This window comes from Cajanus cajan, chromosome 8 (assembly GCF_000230855.2).
Source record: "Cajanus cajan strain Asha chromosome 8, NIPB_CcT2T_4, whole genome shotgun sequence".
In the NCBI taxonomy this organism is placed as follows: Eukaryota; Viridiplantae; Streptophyta; class Magnoliopsida; order Fabales; family Fabaceae; genus Cajanus; species Cajanus cajan.
The window spans coordinates 24,570,389-24,590,739 of record NC_138524.1 but is presented as its reverse complement, the minus strand read 5'-3'; the positions used below and the strand labels follow the sequence as shown (position 1 = coordinate 24,590,739).

Here is a 20,351-nt window from a genome sequence, read left to right as displayed (position 1 = left end):
GTGACTCAAAAGTTAATCAGTGTTGATCGAAAAAATGAAAGTCATAGGAATTTAGTCTTTCATCGCCTCAACGCGTGCTTCAAAAACTAAATTCCTAGGGGGGGCATTTGTTAGGGTCACTCAAAAAAAATCTATATTTTGGAAGAAGTACTTATACCAAAAGGGGAATATCAGGAGCCATAAACATACATATTCGAGAACCGCTTGGAACGAGAATTGCTCGGAAAGAGTAGAGAAAGGAGGTTACTGGAGGTTTTCTCGAGCAGTTGAGTAGTTACATCAAGGTAGTTATTAAAGAGATAATCGAAGAAATAAAATACGTGGGATGAACGGTTACGAGAAGTTACACCTTAACCCACGTAAGTGATGTAGTGGACAGGGATTATGCGCCCATGATGGATTTACACAAAATTAATCGCTCTCGATTATGTCTATAAATAGAAGAAGCAACCTCATGTACAGGGGTCAGAAAAATCATACTTACACTCTCAAGCACTCACCGCTTGCGCATATGGCTTTCGTGCACGAAATTGCTGGGTATGGCGAATTCTTGACCACATTTTCTTTCTTTTTCTAGGATTAGTGTAGTTAGTTTCAATTCGTAGTTAGTGTAATTCTGATATTGTAATTTAATCATTATGCGAAGTGGACCATGATTTGTATTGCTAATATATGTATTGTTCATTCCATTCATTTAAGTATCTACATGTATGAACATTATTGCTTGATAATTATTGATGAAAATCTAGAAACAAGTAATTACTAGTCACTCTACTCTGTCTGTCCCTATTCTTTATTAAGTTTAAACGTAAAATACCTAAATTGAAACAAACTAGTGCTAATTCGAATAAAAAGAACCCATAAACGAATTTCACCACAAACAACTGGCAATCAATCATATATTTTAATAGTGTTATGTCAGTTGCTTATTTAATGAAATAATAATAAAATAAGTAACTTTAAAAGATATGATTGGTTGCCAGTGTAAAAAAAACTTTAGACTGACAGTGTATAAATGATTAACTATATATATATATATATATATATATGAGGGTTCAAACGACACCGGTGTAACTTTTACTAAGTTTTACACCGCTCAATAACTTTATATTAAATGTGAATTTTGAAAATTCAACCGTATAGATTGAAAGTTCATATCTTTTAGATCATATATGTCAAATTTTGTTAAAATTGAACAACAACTTGAAGGTAATCAAAGTGTTCATATTTTAGTATATTTTAAAATGTATATATTACGTCAATTTTGTTTTATGAGGATGAAGTATCAAATCATCTTAGATTAATATAAAATTTGATATATATATATATATATATATATATATATATATATATATATATATATATGAGGAATGTTCAAATGACACCGGTGTAACTTTTACTAAATGTTATACCGCTCAATACCTTTATATTAAATGTGAATTTTGAAAATCCAACCGTTAGATTGAAAGTTCATATCTTTTAGATCATATATATATATATATATATATATATATATATATATCAAATCAACCAATGAATATATTTCAATAACTTAAAAAATATTTGTTATTAACTTCCAAATAAAAAAATACCATGAGTTATAAAAAAATTACAAGGATATCAAGTGTAATATCAAGGAATTAGCATATGATGCACGTGTGTAATTGGTCTACATTGTATGCATAAAAAATAAAACAGGAATGAGTCCAATGCAAAAGAAGACATTGCACTGCGTTTGGTGTATGCGATTTGCTCGAAAGGTGAGGGAGGGAAGAGGACCAGCAAAGAAGAGAGACGAAGTTATGTCAATATTTTTGTTTGGTGTAATAGAAGAGTGAAGAAGAAATTCATATTTTATCAATTATTACCCTCAAAAGAGAGGGAATCTGAAGAGAAATCATGTCTTATTATTCATATACCCTCCAAAACAAAGTTAATTTAAACACTATAATGCTCATCTGAAATATTTAATTTCGATTCCATTAAGGCATCAGAAAATTAAGAAAAGGGATTTGGACATGAGAAGTGTGGATGGAAAGCTACAAAAAAGAGGAAGTTAGAAGGTCTCTCTCTGTCAAATACAAACCAGTCGTGAATTTCTGGTTTAGGCACACATATCCCCAACAACTAGTCATTTCCGTGCTTAATCCTACTCTTTTTACATTCACAATAATTAAAGTTTATTAGAATTTATATTTTTTAATGAGTAAGATGATAAATAAGCCTTAAGAGCAAATGAAATATTGAAGATTCTCAAACCAATTTTAGAATTTATATATATATATATATATGTGAGTTAATCACCTATATACTGCAAGTGTAAAGTTTTTTTACATTGGCAACTAATTATATATCTTATAAGTGTAAATGTGTTTACAATGACATGATACAATTAAGAGATATAATTGGTTGCCAATGTAAAAAATTTTTACATTAGAAGTGTATAGGTAATTAACTATATATATATATATATATATATATAAAATAATGGTGAAAATATCTTTTTAGTGAACTATAAATAATACATTAGTAACACAACTTTATTAGGAAATGTTTCATTATTTTTAAGGATTTTTCTTTGTATTTTAAAAATTACTTTTTGAAAAAGGTTTATTTAAACTATTATAAATTATTTAATATTTTATATCATATTTTACTTAATATCCATTGTTTATTTTTTTATTAAATATGTTTTTAATTGTTGAATTTTGTCAATTTTAACTTTTAGTTTCTAAACAAAACTTTTTATTAGTTTTAGTTTCTTAATTTTTACCATTTTTATTTTTAATCTTTAAATTTTTATTTCTTTTATCATTTTAGTTTCTATCATCAAAACCTTTTAATCATATAGAAAATCTCTAAAAAATGAATAAAAAAATAACTACTAATCTCAACATTTTTGTATTTACATGTCATATTATTGTAAATTGACTTAATTGTATTTTTAGTTTCTCAAATTTAATTAAAGTAAATTTATTTTTAGTCTCTATAATTTCAAAAATATTTGTTTTAATCAAATTTTTATTAGGAAATCTAATAAATACAGTCGTATAAAATATACTTATTAGTGTATCTATTAATAAGAATATCTCATTAAATCTAACTAATACTACATAACTATCTTAATTTGTCATTTTCATATATGATATTGATGATCTGAGGGACTAAAACATGATTTTTGAATTACGAGTACTAAAAATATTAATTTTAAATTTGAAGTACATTTTATATTAATCTTTAAGCTTGTGTTTAGTAGAGAGGAAATAAATATGTAAGAAATAGAATGGAGAGAAATAGATGAGTGAAAATAGATATAACAAAAAAATAGAGTGAAAATTTAGTTGTTTGATTATATATATATATATATATATATATATATATATATATATATATATATATATATATATATATATATAAAGAAAAGAGAAAAATAAATAATTAAATAATATTTTAAAATAAAATAAATAACTAATTAAAAGTAAGTAAATAATTCAAAAGTAATTTTTTTAGGTTAAAAAATAATTAACATAATTAAATAAATTTAAAGTGCATAATCATTTTTAAACATAATATAAAAAGTTTCATAATCTAATAAATTTTTATTTTAATAAGAAAAAAATTATTCAAATAAAAATTTGAGATGAAATTTGTCGAATAAGATATATATTTATTCAAATAATATTTTTAACGGTTTAAAATCGTTAACATATGTTTGAAAAATAAATGAAAAATTAAGGTAGCAATTTTTAACCATCAGAAATATATATAAAATAATAATAATAATAATTAATTAATGTCATTTTTGACGGTTTTGATATCGTTAAGAAAAAACTGCCAATAAATACAAACAACATATAATTTTCGTAATAATTTTGTCTATATCAGCGTGGAATCATATCTTTTTATTTCTTATATGATATAATTCTTTGACACCAAATTAACAGAATTATTTTCCTTTTCTTATTTCTTCACTGTCCCCCCTTGTTTCTTTTTATCTCTCTTCTAATAAATAGGGCATAAATGTTTACTATTACAATTGGTCAAAAGCAATGCTTTCGCTTTTGGTTCACGTAATGCAGTAGCAGGTAGCTACTCTCAAAGAAATTCTAAACGATGGGTCACTGTGTGCAGTACAGTCATTTATATTCTCTACTGCATTGGTAATAACAAAATATCAAAAAATGTTTTCAAGAAAAAACAAAACCATGCATTTGGGTGCATTAATTTATTTATTAATTTAGAGTGCTAATAATGCCATTTATATACCGCTAATATGTCTGTAATTTTCTTTTCAGCCAAAGAAATAGGAAGGTCACATGAACATAATGTATTTATAAGAAGCTTCACGTTTGTTAGAAATGACTTGTACAATTACAATCACTTTCCATAATATCTCTATTCATTAGTTTCTTATTTTCTTACACCAGGATAAGATTAAAAAATGTTTATCAAATGTATAAGCTACTCAAATAAATTGAACGATTTTATCAGATTTGGTGAACTTATGTCTGAGAGAATTCAATTAGCTTATACATCAATATATTGCATTAAAATTAAAAACTGACATGAAAATAAGAGTAAAGAACTAACTGCAAGTAGTTATATATATAAAATATAATATCTCACTTTATGGGTCTCCTAAGGTTATGATTACATTGGACCACATATTTAGTTGGCAAAGCAGTACTCACATGCTCATTGAAAAGTACGGATCATATATATTCTGAGACAAACACGACTTTACCCTAAAAGAGACTATGGTTGGCATATGCACTCTTTATGCCATGATCAACTTCAAGAGCACCAAAAGGCCTGAAAAAGAGTCAGAAGAATCTCATAAGATTATTACTCTCAATCACAAATTAATTAAAAACTACAAACACAGTTTGTTAAGTGTGTCTGTTCTCAAAAACCAATTTCAATTAAAGAATGTACTCAATACTTAAATGAGTCGTTGGTGTAAGCAGTATTGGACCGAGTCTCTTTAGATCATTTTTTTTTGTTTAGTCTTGCAGTTACACAGAAAAAAGAAAGAAAAAAAATCTTACTAAAAATAACCGATCAAATTCATGGACAACCATGCATGAGTATTAGAAAGAAAGAAAAATAGAAACACTTAAGAAGTGAGCCTAAGTTTTGGAAAGATGAAAGAGAAAAGTAGTGAAAGGGAACAGAAAATGCATACGTTGAAGATGCATGAAATTGGTCTCTTCCTTGTCTTCTTTGCCTTCTTGAGCTTCCTCAGGATTTCATCTTGAGAACATATGTTACCAGGTGAGGCCAAAAACACAGTCCTCCTTATTGGAGGAGACCACAAACCACTTTGCTCATACACAAAATCAAACTGAGAAGCATCGAAGAATTTCCCCATGAGCCTTTCAGAGAAGGACTTTGAGACGATTTGAATGGTTGGAGTACTTGATGTGGAGGATGGGGGGGATTGATCATCACAAGAGGCTAATTCAGACTCAGACATTGAAACTTGTTGTGGGCAAAGAAGAACAACACATGAGGTGTTGGACATAGGTTATTTATTATCGATAACAGTGCTTTTTAGTACTATGTTATTTGTGCCAAATATTTACACTAATTTTTGTCAGAAAATTTGATCAATCAATTTTAATGAATTTTTTTTAATCTAATCACACGTTTCTTTATGTACAACATTTAAACATAATATATTGTGTAAAATAACTAAGTTCAATTTTATTCTAAAACTAAGAATTTGATTATTGATAATATTCTATACATCTCAAGATTCATTCATAAAGAGGATCGGGGAAATTAAAGTAGCAAATCATGGTGGGGACCTAGGGTGTCAAGGGTGGGTACTATGATTGGAGTTTCTTATTTGGTGCCTGGCTCTTCTAGTTTTCAACAAGGGGGGCCAAGGGGAAAAATTGTATTTGAAAAATGAAGGGAAAGGAATAGAAGAGACACTTTCAAAAAGTTATGAAATGCTTATTCAACTTTACTTTGTAAGTATATACTAGGTATTTGGTGTTTCATGCCAATTTAGATCAACTTTAGTTGGTTGTCGGAATTTAGAAACCAATTTGATTTGATGGGGGAAAGTTATCTATGGTTCGGTTATTTATTTGGGTTGGGGCAAAAAGGCTAGATCAGTGTTCTTGGCAATCATATATTTACATGGTAATTTTGATATTTAAGTAGTGATTTAATGTAAGGTAAAAGAAGTACACTATCATTATATGTTTTGTTAACTTTATAAAAGATGTAATATTTTATAAGTTCGTTAACTTTATAGAAGATGTAATGTATTTAGATTAAATATTGCGATTCAACTAAAGCATTCGAACAATGTTAAATATTATATATATATATATATATATATATATTACAAAATATATTACAAATGATATAAAAATTATCATTATAAATATAATATATGTAAGTATAAATTTATTTGACATATAGTTACACATAATTTTAATGAATTTTGAGTGAAATTCAACAACATATATTATTTGTCACTAAGTCCATACCTACAATTTTAACAATATACTAACATATTATATTTATAGTGTAGGTAAAAATAGATTTTAATAATAAATATTTATATTATTAAAGAGTGTCTATCATTACATGACAATTTTTTTATAATAAATACTTTTTAGCTCTTATAAAATTACATTTTTTTATTTTGATTTTTCAAAATTATTATTTTTATCATTTGCTCTTATTTTATTTTGGTTCCTCCCATTAGAATTCTCCATTAAACAATGACGTGGTTAAGTAAAAATTGTAAATTATATGATACATTCTAAATAATAATATAAAAGGTATTTAAGTTGAACATGTATAATTTTATAGGAATTGGTGTGGTAAGGACTAAAAATATAGGAATTTACTATCCAAATTGGGTAGATCAAGTCAAACTCTCTATAAACTTTACTCCACTAAGTTGAGTTTGTCATCACCCAGATGCTAGTTAAGGAATAATTTGACATCATATATTTAGGAATTTTAAAATACATATTAAAGAGTGACAAAGGTGATATATCTATGTCATTAAGCACCTCACACAATGATAACATATTAATAAATAAATGCAAAATTATCTCCTAAAAACTCGTGCAACACTATTAAACTAGGTTAATTATCACAAAATCTCTAATCTCATTTTTAACTTAAATTTTCTTCTATTTTGAGCGTTAGATTATCTTTGCAAGTGCTCCCACCATCATGAATATTGGAACAACAAGAACATTATATCGTCGTTGGAGTACTTACAAATTTTGGTAAGAACAAGTACCAAATGAACAAAAAAAAAATATAAGGTCAAAACACTTGTTATGGACAAGTTAGGTTCAACCGCAAAGTGATGAGTTAATCAACACCCAATATAGAAAATGTAGTTATATATACAAGTTTATCATTGCGTCACTTTCTATGTCAAGTGGATTACATCCGACCTAAACTCTCTTTGTATAAAGCTTTTTTCACACTTGTAATACTGTAACATGTAAATTTTTTTTATATTGTAATAATAAAAAATTATACTATTATCTAATAAAAAAAATTGCTATGTGTTGTAAGTTTATTAACTTTAATTTATTAATAATAACTAATTTAAAAGTTATCTTTAACATTATTTTTAATCAATTAACAATGTAAGGGGAAAAAATATACTTGTAACGCATTTAGAAATTATTTTCTATTTTGTAACCTATTATTTTTAACAAATTCGCAATCTATTATTAAGTCAATTTATTAAAAATTATGAAATCATAAGACTTATCAATTCATATAATTAGTATTAGTAAAAAGGTTGGTTTTTGTGGATTGTTTTTCTATTGTCTTTTATCATTATGGATGTGTTTGGTTGGTAAGAAATGAGTGAGAAATAGAAAAGAAAGAGTGAAAATGAGATTGGAAGTTTGGTTGATGAGAAATGAGAGGTGATAAATAAAAAATGATAAAATCATGCTTAAGGGTCAAGTTTAAAAGGAATTACTTGAGGGAAAAAGGTCCAAACTCTTATTAAACTTTGAATCACTTTTAGGGCTTAAATTGTGGGGTAGAGTTTGATTAGAAAATTGGACAAAAAAGAAAGAAGAGTAATAAATATGAAAGAGTTGGATTAGAATTAGACTATTGAAATGAGTGAACTAGGAAGCCTAAATGGCTATGTACACATTGTAGTATCACTTATATTTTTAATTTTTAATTTTTAAATATATAACCATTTTTTTATACTATACATATATATTAAATTAAAATTTAAAAATTATTTAATTGGTTGCATTGAATTTTCAACACTAAAATATTATTTTGAAACAAAAAAAAAAAAGATATAATTAAATTGAGTTGAGTGTTACCCAAACACTAAAAATATCCACCCCAAATTTCGGAGTTAGATAAATGAGTACCTACATATGAGCACCCTTAATAAAACTCAATTATCATTTTTTTACATTGACAAATTTTTTTTCATATATTTTCACGCAAAACCAAAACTTTGTTCCCTATGCTTGCATTTTATACCAAACACAATAAGACACCAGTTTCGTACTCATTAATCAGAGTATAAAAAATTCCGTTGCCGGGACTTGAACCCGGGTCTCTCGGGTGAGAGCCGAGTATCCTAACCAACTAGACTACAACGGATCGATGATACATAAGTCCCTAAACAGTAACAAAACAAATAGCAGATTATTTTGAAAATAGAAAATAAAAAACCTTCCCTCCCTTCGCTATTTCAATTTGGCATCCGCACCACAAAGAGAAGAAAAAAGAAACGAAGAACACAAACCCTAGCAGTGAATTCACAGACAGAACGAGTTCCGAGTTCCGAGTTCCGAGTTCCGAGTTCCGAGTTGGAACGAAGATGAGGGAGGAAGAGATCGAGAAGCTTCGAGGAGTGGTGCGTGACTGCGTGAGCAAGCACCTCTACTCCTCCGCCATCTTCTTCGCCGACAAGGTCGCCGCCTTCACCGCGGACCCCGCCGACATCTACATGCAGGCGCAGGCGCTCTTCCTCGGCCGCCACTACCGCCGCGCCTTCCACCTCCTCAACGCCTCCAAAATCGTCCTCAGCGACCTCCGCTTCCGCTACCTCGCCGCCAAGTGCCTCGTACCGCCCCCAATCTAGTTGATTAATTTGCTAATTGATTGATTAACTGTTATTGCTGTTTGCTAATGACGTGGTGGAATTGAAGGAGGAGTTGAAGGAGTGGGATCAGTGCCTGTCGATGCTGGGCGAGGCTAAAGTGGACGAGGATGGGAATGTTTCCGATACAAAGGACTCTAATGTCATGTACTTGGATAAAGATTGTGAAGATCGTGAAATCCATGTCAGTTCCTTTTTTTTTTATTTTTATTTTTTAAATGGATGCAACTGATAAACTTTTTCTTACAAGGGATGAAGTAAGAAACGGAAGCTAAATTTAATTTATTAACTTATGCACTTAGTTTTTATAATTTTTTTGATCAGTTAGATACTCCAAAAGCTAAGGTACTAATTTAGCTTAGCTAAATGTATTTTACCTTATCTTTTTCTTCTCTAAAAATTGTTTGTAAAATTGTAGAGAAGTTTATTCTAATAAGACAATTTTTTTCAAAATGATATTGAAATATTTTTAAACAACTTTTGTGTTGGATTAAAAATTTTATACCGAGTTATATACTACTGACTCGGTTTAAGAATAAAAGCACCAAAACATAAACAGCTTTACCTCAATCATTTCTAACTAAAATCAATTTTACATAATCATTTTCATTTGAAATCATTTTGCAAATGTGCACCCAAACGCACTAAATTTAAAAGTATTATTATAAGAATCTGCTGATAGTCTATTTAAAATGGGTCATTGAAAAGTGCCGAATTAATATGATATTATTATAAGAATCTGTTGATAATCTATTTTGGATGTCTAAATGATTTTCCTTAAGGAAGGCAAACGTTTGAAGGGGAGTAGCTAAGGATAATCAATTCTGCATATTATTTTGGCAACATTTGTTATGTTGATTAGGAAGAGACAAGAGAAAATATTGAATGAATTACTTATTTCTGCTGCTTTGATATGATGTGCTAGAATAGTACAAGGGTAATTCTTAGAATGTGAAAAAGATGTTAGAAGTGAAATTTTTGGAATATCTAGTTAGAAATAGGAATTTGAGGCATTGTGAATGCCCTTGTTTTATACTTATTTGAATACATTTTGTTATACTATAACAGATATCTTCTGCAATATGCTTCTTAAGAGGCAAAGCATATGAAGCTCTAGAAAACCGTGCTCAGGCCAGACTATGGTGAGTATATTTGGGGGTATTTTGACTGTTACTTTCTAACTTATGGATAAGTAGAAAACATACGATTTTAGAGTCAGTTTGGATAAACTCCTCAATAATATCTCATGGAAGAAGAAATAAGAGGTAAAATGGATGAAACTTCTCTCATAAGTTACTCATGGGCCTCAGCTTTTTGAAAAAGATGGAAGATTTTTTAAAAATGTTTCAAAAGAAATTTCATTCATTTAATCATTTTATTTTTCTGTCTTATAAATACTTATTTAAAACTTCCACACTAGGCCTTATTAATTTTCTATATGTATTATAGGGAGTAAGTATAGCTTGCTGCTTGTGTGAAGAGTTACCAAAGTATATTTGATTAAAAAAGTTCACCTTTTTTTGCTGTATTTGTTTCTGTTAAAGGTATAAAGCTGCTATAAAAGCGGATCCTTTATGCTATGAGGTATGGCTTGATATTCTCCTTACTGTCTTTTGTAAGTTCATTGATAGTATCTTGTAGTGCTGGGATCTGTCTTGTGAGCAATGCTCACTTGGTTGGGACATTTGCTTGTGAATTCCTGATAGGCAACACTTTAGTTCTGAAAATAATGCTGGGATGCCTTACACTTCTGTAGCGGAAGAAATAGAGTTTATTTCTCTTATGATAGTTTCTCTAAAATAATAAACTGATACAGTGTATATTATAGCTAGTAGCCCTCAGGTTTAGAATGCTCTAATTTATTATTTCCATTATTGGGAAAGTGTTATTTGTAGCATATGTACTTGTGCATATTTTTCTCATACAGTAGTAACTAGTTTATCTGGTTTTTCCTTGCTGTTTGGCAATACCTATGTCAGGCTTTGGAATGTCTTATTGAGAATCACATGCTTACGTGTGAGGAAGGTAGAAGTTTTTCATTTATCCCTTTGGAATTCTTTTGATTTGAATTTTATATCTTCAGATAAATTTGGTTATGAAGTAGATTGTCTAATTAAAAATTGATCCTAATATATATTTGTCTTTCCTTTCTGTATGGTGTATATCAGAAGCAAATTTGATCTCATCATTACAATTTGGTAGTGAGGACGGATGGTTATCTTCATTTTATTCTTGTTTGATAAAGAAGGTAATAATAGGTGACACAGAGTTTGCTTCTATCCAAATGTTTTGTACTTCTGAAAGATAATCCCATGTTTGTCACACAGTATGACAAAGAAGATGTTGTAGAAGCCAAGTTCAGAGATCTCGAGAATGAAAGCTGTAAAAGTGACCAATCTGATCCTTCTTTCTTGCGGACACTGAAATCCAACACTGATCTATTGGCCTGTAAAGCTGAATACTACCATCAATGTGGTGAATATCAAAAGTGTTTTGACTTAACATATGTGTAAGTTGGGGATCTAATCTGGAGACTGAATTGAGAGTGCGACACAACTCTGACTTTTTGCATCATTCACTTACTCCATTGCTTTTTTTTTTTTTGCCCCTGACTTGACTTAAACTATTCTGTTATAGTTTGCTTGAGAAGGATCTTTTCCATCTAAAGTGTACATTAGTACATTTGGCAGCTGCTGTAGAGCTTGGACATTCAAATGAACTCTATCTGATGGCATGCAATTTGGTGAAGGATTATCCTCAGATGTAAATACTTTTTCCATGATGTTGATTGTATTATAATGTGTTAGATATAATTTTATCTTATAGTCTTTTATCTTATAGTTTTTATCTTATGGGCCTAGGCCCACTACTTTGTATTTAAACACATCTTTTGCTTTGCAATACACAAGGAATATGTTCTCTTCATTCACCATCACTCTCAACATGGTATCTAGAGCCTAATCCTTGACCTCCCGGTGGACCCACTGTTCATCGGTGCCCGGAAAACGTGTCTCATTCCGTTTTCCGGCTACCCACTCTGTCGTGTCTCATTCCGACAATTTTTTCCTTTTTTTTTAGGGTTTTCTTCGTCACTGCCGCCGCTGTCCACCGCCGCCGCCGTCGACTTTCCGGCCGGCGACCAACCCACCCAGGTCGCCCTGCTCCGGCGACTCACCCGCCACCGGTCGCGCGGCGAACGGAGATCGCACGCGCCCTCACGCGCCGATCTCCTCCTCGCGCGTTTTTCTCTCTCCTCCACGCCGGCCGTCGCGTGTGGCGGCGCGTCCGGACACCTTTCCGGCAGCGACCACCGGCGCCGGACTCGCCCAGACCCCCTCTACCCCGATCTGTGATTTGTTTTGTGATCGGCCATCGTTTGTCACGGGTCTCTTCCTTTTCGGGCCGTTTTTTTTCTCTCTCCTGTTGCTGTTTCTCTCTCCTGTTACAACATCTATGTCTTCCTCTTCCGCTGCTCGGCCTGACTCTGCTATTTTCACTAATTATGTCAATGTCCCTCTTTCCATTGACAAGTTAGATGGCACCAATTATGATACTTGGGCTTCGGATATCAAGCTTTGGCTTAAGGGACAGGATTATGTTGCTCACCTTACCCAGACAGCTACTTCTGTTGATGAGAAAGATCGTCCTCGTTGATTGAAAATTGACGCTCAAATTTGTAGTGTCCTTAAGTCGACCATTCATCCCTCCTTAAAGCAAATTTTTCGTGCCCATGAGACATGTGTTGATTTATGGGAACAAGCCCGAGTGTTATACACCAATGATACTCAACGTCTCTATGGTGTATGTCAAAATCTCCAGAATATCATCTCCCCCCGACGCCTTGATGGTTCCATGGCTGAGTATTTGGGCAAAGTTCATGGCCTCCTACATGACTTCAATGAACTTTTGCCTCCTGCTGACACTCCTGCCAAGGAACTAGAGCAACGCCAAACATTCTTTATGTTGATGGCACTGTATGGGCTTCCTGATGAGTACTCTTCCATTCGTGATCAGATTTTGGGATCTCCGACCGTGCCTACCTTGAACTCGGCTTGGTCCACTCTGTTGCGTGTGCCCTGCAAGTCTTCCCCTGACATACCTTCTTCAGCTACCACTGGCGACTCCTCTGCTTTGGTTTCTCAACGTGATGATCGTCAGCGTTCTCGCAAACCGGGCAAAGGTCGTCCCAAGTGTGATCTCTGTCACAAACTGGGTCACACAATTGACCGTTGCTATGTCTTACATGGTCGTCCCCCTCGCCCTGCTAGTGTTGTTGCCCACACTGCCTCTCCTGTCTCGACTGCATCTGGTGCTAACCCCTCTGACAGTTCTGGCTCTGGGCCCCCAGCTCTCTTCAATGACTTCCTTAAATGGTATGAAGAACGTCAAGCTTCCAATTCCACTGCTTCTATTGCGCACACAGGTCCTTCGTTTGTTGGTCTCACTCACTCCACCTCTCTTGGCCCTTGGGTCCTAGATTCTGGTGCTACTGATCATATTTCTGGTAATCGGTCTCTTTTCTCATCTCTTTCTACCTCTGCTTATTTACCCTCTATCACTATGGCTAATGGTTCTCGCGCCACATCTCATGGTGTTGGTACTGTCCATCTTTCTCCTTCTCTCTCCATTGACAATGTCCTTTATGTCCCAGAGTCTCCCTTTAATTTATTATCCCTTAGTCGTCTTACTCGTTCTCTTGATTGCCTTATTTCTTTTACTAAAGATTCTGTTTTCTTACAGGACCGGAGTTCGGGACGGATGATTGGCACCGGATGTGAGTCTCATGGCCTTTATCACCTACGCACCTCTGCTCCTGTTGGTTTGGTGGCGGATTCCCCTACCCTCATCCATGCTCAATTAGGTCATCCTAGCCTTGCCAAGCTTCAAGATCTTGTACCACGTCTGTCTAAGTTGTCTCAGTTGTCGTGTGAGTCGTGTCAGTTAGGCAAATATAGTCGTAGTTCTTTCTCTCCGAGTGTTCACAAACGAGCATCGTTTCCTTTTGCTTTAGTTCATTCTGATATTTGGGGGCCGAGTCGGGTCCCGTCCACTTTAGGATTTTAGTATTTTGTCACTTTTATTGATGATTACTCTCGATGTACTTGGTTATTTTTAATGAAATATCTTTCTGAATTATTTTCCATATTTCAATCTTTTTATAATGAAATTCAAACTCAATTTGGTGTTTCTATTCGTACTTTTCGTAGTGATAATGCTCGTGAATACCTCTCTCACTCCTTTAAAGCCTTCATGGCTTCCCATGGCATTCTTCATCAGACTTCTTGTGCATATACCCCTCAACAAAATGGGGTGGCTGAGCACAAAAATAGACACCTAATTGAGACCACTCGCACCCTCTTACTTCATGGTCACGTTCCTCAAACTTTTTGGGGTGATGTTCTTCTCACTGCTTGTTATCTCATCAATCGAATGCCATCTTCTGTCCTCAACAACCAAATACCTCACTCTATTTTATTTCCCTCTCAACCTCTCCACCCCCTACCTCCTCGCGTCTTTGGATCTACGTGTTTTGTCCATAATCACAGTCCTGGTCTTGACAAACTCTCCGCTCGGTCTCATAAATGTGTCTTTTTAGGGTATCCTAGGTCTCAAAAAGGGTATAAATGTTTCTCACCCTCCCTTCGTCGCTACTTAATCTCGGCCGATGTCACCTTTCTTGAGTCTTCTCTCTACTTTTCATCTACTTCCTCTTCTCCTACACCTGTCCTTGCCCCTTCACTCTTACCTCTTGTCTTTGATACTCCTCCTGTGTCTGCTGTGTCACCCGACCCACCACCTCCGCCTCCACTTCAAGTTTATCATCGTCGGCAACGCTCCAGCCTTCCCATTGGACTCTCACTCGACTCTACTTCGGTGCCACCTCCTCTGTCTCCTCCGGCCCAACCACTTGAGTCTGACCTCCCTATTGCCCTTCGGAAAGGTAATCGTTCTACTCGTAATCCTTCCCCTCATTATATTACTCTGAGTTATCACCAGTTATCCCCCTCACAATATACTTGTCTCTCTTCTCTTTCTTCTGTGTCTATTCCTAAAAAAGTAGGTGATGCCTTGGCCCACCCTGGTTGGAAACAAGCCATGCTTGATGAACTGTGTGCTCTTCAGAACAATGGTACTTGGGATCTTGTTTCTCTGCCTCCTGGGAAGTCTGTGGTTGGATGTCGATGGATCTTCACAATCAAGGTTGGTCCTGATGGCACCATTGATCGACTCAAAGCTCGTTTGGTCGCCAAAGGTTATACTCAAATTTTTGGATTAGACTATAGTGACACTTTCTCTCCTGTTGCCAAGATGGCCTCTGTCAGATTATTCTTAGCCATGGCTGCTCTTCGCCGTTGGCTTCTCTATCAACTGGATGTTAAAAATGCCTTTTTTCATGGGGATTTGCTTGAGGAAATTTATATGGAGCAACCTCCTGGGTTTGTTGCTCAGGGGGAGTCTTCCGGTTTGGTATGTCGTCTCCGCAAATCACTTTATGGTCTTAAGCAGTCTCCAAGGGCATGGTTTGGTAGATTCAGTACTGTAGTCCAACAGTTTGGTATGACTCGAAGCGAAGCTGATCATTCGGTCTTTTATCGACATTCCACTGCTGGGTGCATGTACTTGATAGTGTATGTTGATGATATTGTTCTCACTGGTAGTGATCATCATGGCATTTCTCAGATAAAACAACATCTTTGCCATCAATTTCAGACAAAAGACCTTGGTAAACTTAGGTATTTCTTGGGGATTGAGGTAGCGCAGTCTACAAATGGAATTGTAATATCTCAAAGAAAGTATGCATTGGATATTTTAGAGGAAACTGGGCTAATGAATTCCAAGCCCGTTGATACACCTATGGATCCTAATGCTAAACTTCTACCAAGTCAGGGGGAGCCTTTCTCAGATCCTGAGAGATATAGAAGACTGGTTGGGAAATTGAATTATCTCACGGTAACACGTCCTGACATCTCTTTTGCGGTTAGTGTGGTGAGTCAATTTCTCAATTCTCCATGTGCAGGACATTGGAATGCAGTCATCCGCATTTTGAAGTATATCAAAGGTGCTCCAGGAAAAGGTTTATTATATGGCTACAACAATCATACCCAAGTTGTGGGATACTCAGATGCAGATTGGGCAGGCTCTCCCTCTGACAGGAGATCCACCTCAGGTTATTGTGTCTTTATTGGCGATAACTTGATTTCGTGGAAAAGTAAGAAGCAGAATGTAGTGGCAAGATCTAGTGCAGAAGCAGAATACCGTGCCATGGCCTCTGCTACGTGTGAGCTTATTTGGCTCAAACAGTTGCTTAAAGAACTGAGATTTGGCGAAGTTACACAGATGACTCTCATATGTGATAACCAAGCTGCCCTGCATATTGCCTCAAATCCAGTATTTCACGAGAGGACCAAACACATTGAAATAGATTGTCACTTCATTCGTGAGAAGATTTTATCTGGGGACATTACTACTCAGTTTGTTAACTCTACTGATCAGTTGGCAGATGTCTTCACCAAATCATTACGGGGTCCTAGGATTGATTATATTTGTAACAAGCTTGGTGCATATGATCTATATACACCAGCTTGAGGGGGAGTGTTAGATATAATTTTATCTTATAGTCTTTTATCTTATAGTTTTTATCTTATGGGCCTAGGCCCACTACTTTGTATTTAAACACATCTTTTGCTTTGCAATACACAAGGAATATGTTCTCTTCATTCGCCATCACTCTCAACATAATGATTTTGCTACATATATGTATTGAGAGTGATGGTGAATGAAGAGAACATATTCCTTGTGTATATTGTGCTCTAGAGATGTGTTTAAATACAAAGTAGTGGGCCTAGGCCCATAAGACTAAATTATATCTAACACTCCCCCTCAAGCTGGTGTATATAGATCATATGCACCAAGCTTGTTACAAATATAATCAATCCTAGGACCCCGTAATGATTTGGTGAAGACATCTGCCAACTGATCAGTAGAGTTAACAAACTGAGTAGTAATGTCCCCAGATAAAATCTTCTCACGAATGAAGTGACAATCTATTTCAATGTGTTTGGTCCTCTCGTGAAATACTGGATTTGAGGCAATATGCAGGGCAGCTTGGTTATCACATATGAGAGTCATCTGTGAAACTTCGCCAAATCTCAGCTCTTTAAGCAACTGTTTGAGCCAAATAAGCTCACACGTAGCAGAGGCCATGGCACGGTATTCTGCTTCTGCACTAGATCTTGCCACTACATTCTGCTTCTTACTTTTCCACGAAATCAAGTTATTGCCAATAAAGACACAATAGCCTGAGGTGGATCTCCTGTCAGAGGGAGAGCCTGCCCAATCTGCATCTGAGTATCCCACAACCTGGGTATGATTGTTGTAGCCATATAATAAACCTTTTCCTGGAGCACCTTTGATATACTTCAGAATGCGGATGACTGCATTCCAATGTCCTGCACATGGAGAATTGAGAAATTGACTCACCACACTAACTGCAAAAGAGATGTCGGGACGAGTTACCGTGAGATAATTCAATTTCCCAACCAGTCTTCTATATCTCTCAGGATCTGAGAAAGGCTCCCCCTGACTTGGTAGAAGTTTAGCATTAGGATCCATAGGTGTATCAACGGGCTTGGAATTCATTAGCCCAGTTTCCTCTAAAATATCCAATGCATACTTTCTTTGAGATATTACAATTCCATTTGTAGACTGCGCTACCTCAATCCCCAAGAAATACCTAAGTTTACCAAGGTCTTTTGTCTGAAAGTGATGGCAAAGATGTTGTTTTATCTGAGAAATGCCATGATGATCACTACCAGTGAGAACAATATCATCAACATACACTATCAAGTAGATGCACCCAGCAGTGGAATGTCGATAAAAGACCGAATGATCAGTTTCGCTTCGAGTCATACCAAACTGTTGGACTACAGTACTGAATCTACCAAACCATGCCCTTGGAGACTGTTTAAGACCATAAAGTGATTTGCGGAGACGACATACCAAACCGGAAGACTCCCCCTGAGCAACAAACCCAGGAGGTTGCTCCATATAAATTTCCTCAAGCAAATCCCCATGAAGAAAGGCATTTTTAACATCCAGTTGATAGAGAGGCCAACGACGAAGAGCAGCCATGGCTAAGAATAATCTGACAGAGGCCATCTTGGCAACAGGAGAGAAAGTGTCACTATAGTCTAATCCAAAAATTTGAGTATAACCTTTGGCGACCAAACGAGCTTTGAGTCGATCAATGGTGCCATCAGGACCAACCTTGATTGTGAAGATCCATCGACATCCAACCACAGACTTCCCAGGAGGCAGAGAAACAAGATCCCAAGTACCATTGTTCTGAAGAGCACACAGTTCATCAAGTAAGGCTTGTTTCCAACCAGGGTGGGCCAAGGCATCACCTACATTTTTAGGAATAGACACAGAAGAAAGAGAAGAAAGACAAGTATATTGGGATGGGGATAACCGGTGATAACTCAGAGTAATATAATGAGGGGAAGGATTACGAGTAGAACGATTACCTTTCCGAAGGGCAATAGGGAGGTCAGACTCAAGTGGTTGGGCCGGAGGAGACGGAGGAGGTGGCACCGAAGTAGAGTCGGGTGAGGGTCCAATGGGAAGGTTGGAGCGTTGCCGACGATGATAAACTTGAAGTGGAGGCGGAGGTGGTGGATCGGGTGACACAGCAGACACAGGAGGAGTATCAAAGACAAGAGGTGAGGGTGAAGGGGCAAGGACAGGTGTAGGAGAAGAGGAAGTAGATGAAAAGTAGAGAGAAGACTCAAGAAAGGTGACATCGGCTGAGATTAAGTAGCGACGAAGTGAGGGTGAGAAACATTTATACCCTTTTTGAGACCTAGGATACCCTAAAAAGATACATTTATGAGACCGAGCGGAGAGTTTGTCAAGGCCAGGACTGTGATTATGGACAAAACACGTAGATCCAAAGACGCGAGGAGGTAGGGGGTGGAGAGGTTGAGAGGGAAATAAAATAGAGTGAGGTATTTGGTTGTTAAGGACAGAAGATGGCATTCGATTGATGAGATAACAAGCAGTGAGAAGAGCATCACCCCAAAATGTTTGAGGAACGTGACCATGAAGTAAAAGGGTGCGAGTGGTCTCAATAAGGTGTCTATTTTTGCGCTCAGCCACCCCATTTTGTTGAGGGGTATATGCACAAGAAGTCTGATGAAGAATGCCATGGGAAGCCATGAAGGCTTTAAAGGAGTGAGAAAGGTATTCACGAGCATTATCACTACGAAAAGTACGAATAGAAACACCAAATTGAGTTTGAATTTCATTATAAAAGGATTGAAATATGGAAAATAATTCAGAACGAGATTTCATTAAAAATAACCAAGTACATCGAGAGTAATCATCAATAAAAGTGACAAAATACTGAAATCCTAAAGTGGACGGGACCCGACTCGGCCCCCAAATATCAGAATGAACTAAAGCAAAAGGAGACGATGCTTGTTTGTGGACACTCGGAGAAAAAGAACTACGACTATGTTTGCCTAACTGACACGACTCACACGACAACTGAGACAACTTAGACAGACGTGGTACAAGGTGTTGAAGCTTGGCAAGGCTAGGATGACCTAATTGAGCATGGATGAGGGTAGGGGAATCCGCCACCAAACCAACAGGAGCAGAGGTGCGTAGGTGATAAAGGCCATGAGACTCACATCCGGTGCCAATCATCCGTCCCGAACTCCGGTCCTGTAAGAAAACAGAATCTTTAGTAAAAGAAATAAGGCAATCAAGAGAACGAGTAAGACGACTAAGGGATAATAAATTAAAGGGAGACTCTGGGACATAAAGGACATTGTCAATGGAGAGAGAAGGAGAAAGATGGACAGTACCAACACCATGAGATGTGGCGCGAGAACCATTAGCCATAGTGATAGAGGGTAAATAAGCAGAGGTAGAAAGAGATGAGAAAAGAGACCGATTACCAGAAATATGATCGGTAGCACCAGAATCTAGGACCCAAGGGCCAAGAGAGGTGGAGTGAGTGAGACCAACAAAGGAAGGACCTGTGTGCGCAACAGAAGCAGTGGAATTGGAAGCTTGACGTTCTTCATACCATGTAAGGAAGTCATTGAAGAGAGCTGGGGGCCCAGAGCCAGAACCGGCAGAGAGGGTAGCACCAGATGTAGTCGAGACAGGAGACGCAGTGTGGGCAACGGCACTAGCAGGGCGAGGGGGA

At 35.5% G+C, this 20,351-nt stretch overlaps 1 protein-coding gene, 1 long non-coding RNA gene and 1 other non-coding gene across 3 annotated transcripts in view; 1 reads left to right on the top strand and 2 right to left on the bottom strand.

Annotated features, from left to right (window-relative positions):
- Positions 1 to 4,578: 4,578 nt before the first annotated feature.
- LOC109807440 (uncharacterized) lies at positions 4,579 to 6,128 on the bottom strand. The gene is made up of 2 exons (XR_014428586.1): positions 5,186 to 6,128; positions 4,579 to 4,812 (listed from the first exon to the last, which is right to left on the bottom strand). It is a non-coding gene; the product is annotated as an uncharacterized LOC109807440 (long non-coding RNA).
- A 2,430-nt stretch (positions 6,129 to 8,558) lies between these two features.
- Positions 8,559 to 8,631, bottom strand: TRNAE-CUC (transfer RNA glutamic acid (anticodon CUC)). The gene has a single exon. It is a non-coding gene; the product is annotated as a tRNA-Glu (tRNA).
- Positions 8,616 to 20,351, top strand: part of APC6 (anaphase promoting complex 6) — a 37,497-nt gene continuing 25,761 nt past the window's right edge. Inside the window, exons 1-8 of the mRNA XM_020370280.3 lie at positions 8,616 to 9,097; positions 9,183 to 9,317; positions 10,202 to 10,275; positions 10,678 to 10,717; positions 11,113 to 11,158; positions 11,302 to 11,381; positions 11,461 to 11,642; positions 11,771 to 11,896. Coding sequence (XP_020225869.1) covers positions 8,852 to 9,097; positions 9,183 to 9,317; positions 10,202 to 10,275; positions 10,678 to 10,717; positions 11,113 to 11,158; positions 11,302 to 11,381; positions 11,461 to 11,642; positions 11,771 to 11,896 — 929 coding nt within the window. The 5' untranslated portion in view covers positions 8,616 to 8,851. The remainder of the gene's footprint in view (positions 9,098 to 9,182; positions 9,318 to 10,201; positions 10,276 to 10,677; positions 10,718 to 11,112; positions 11,159 to 11,301; positions 11,382 to 11,460; positions 11,643 to 11,770; positions 11,897 to 20,351) is intronic.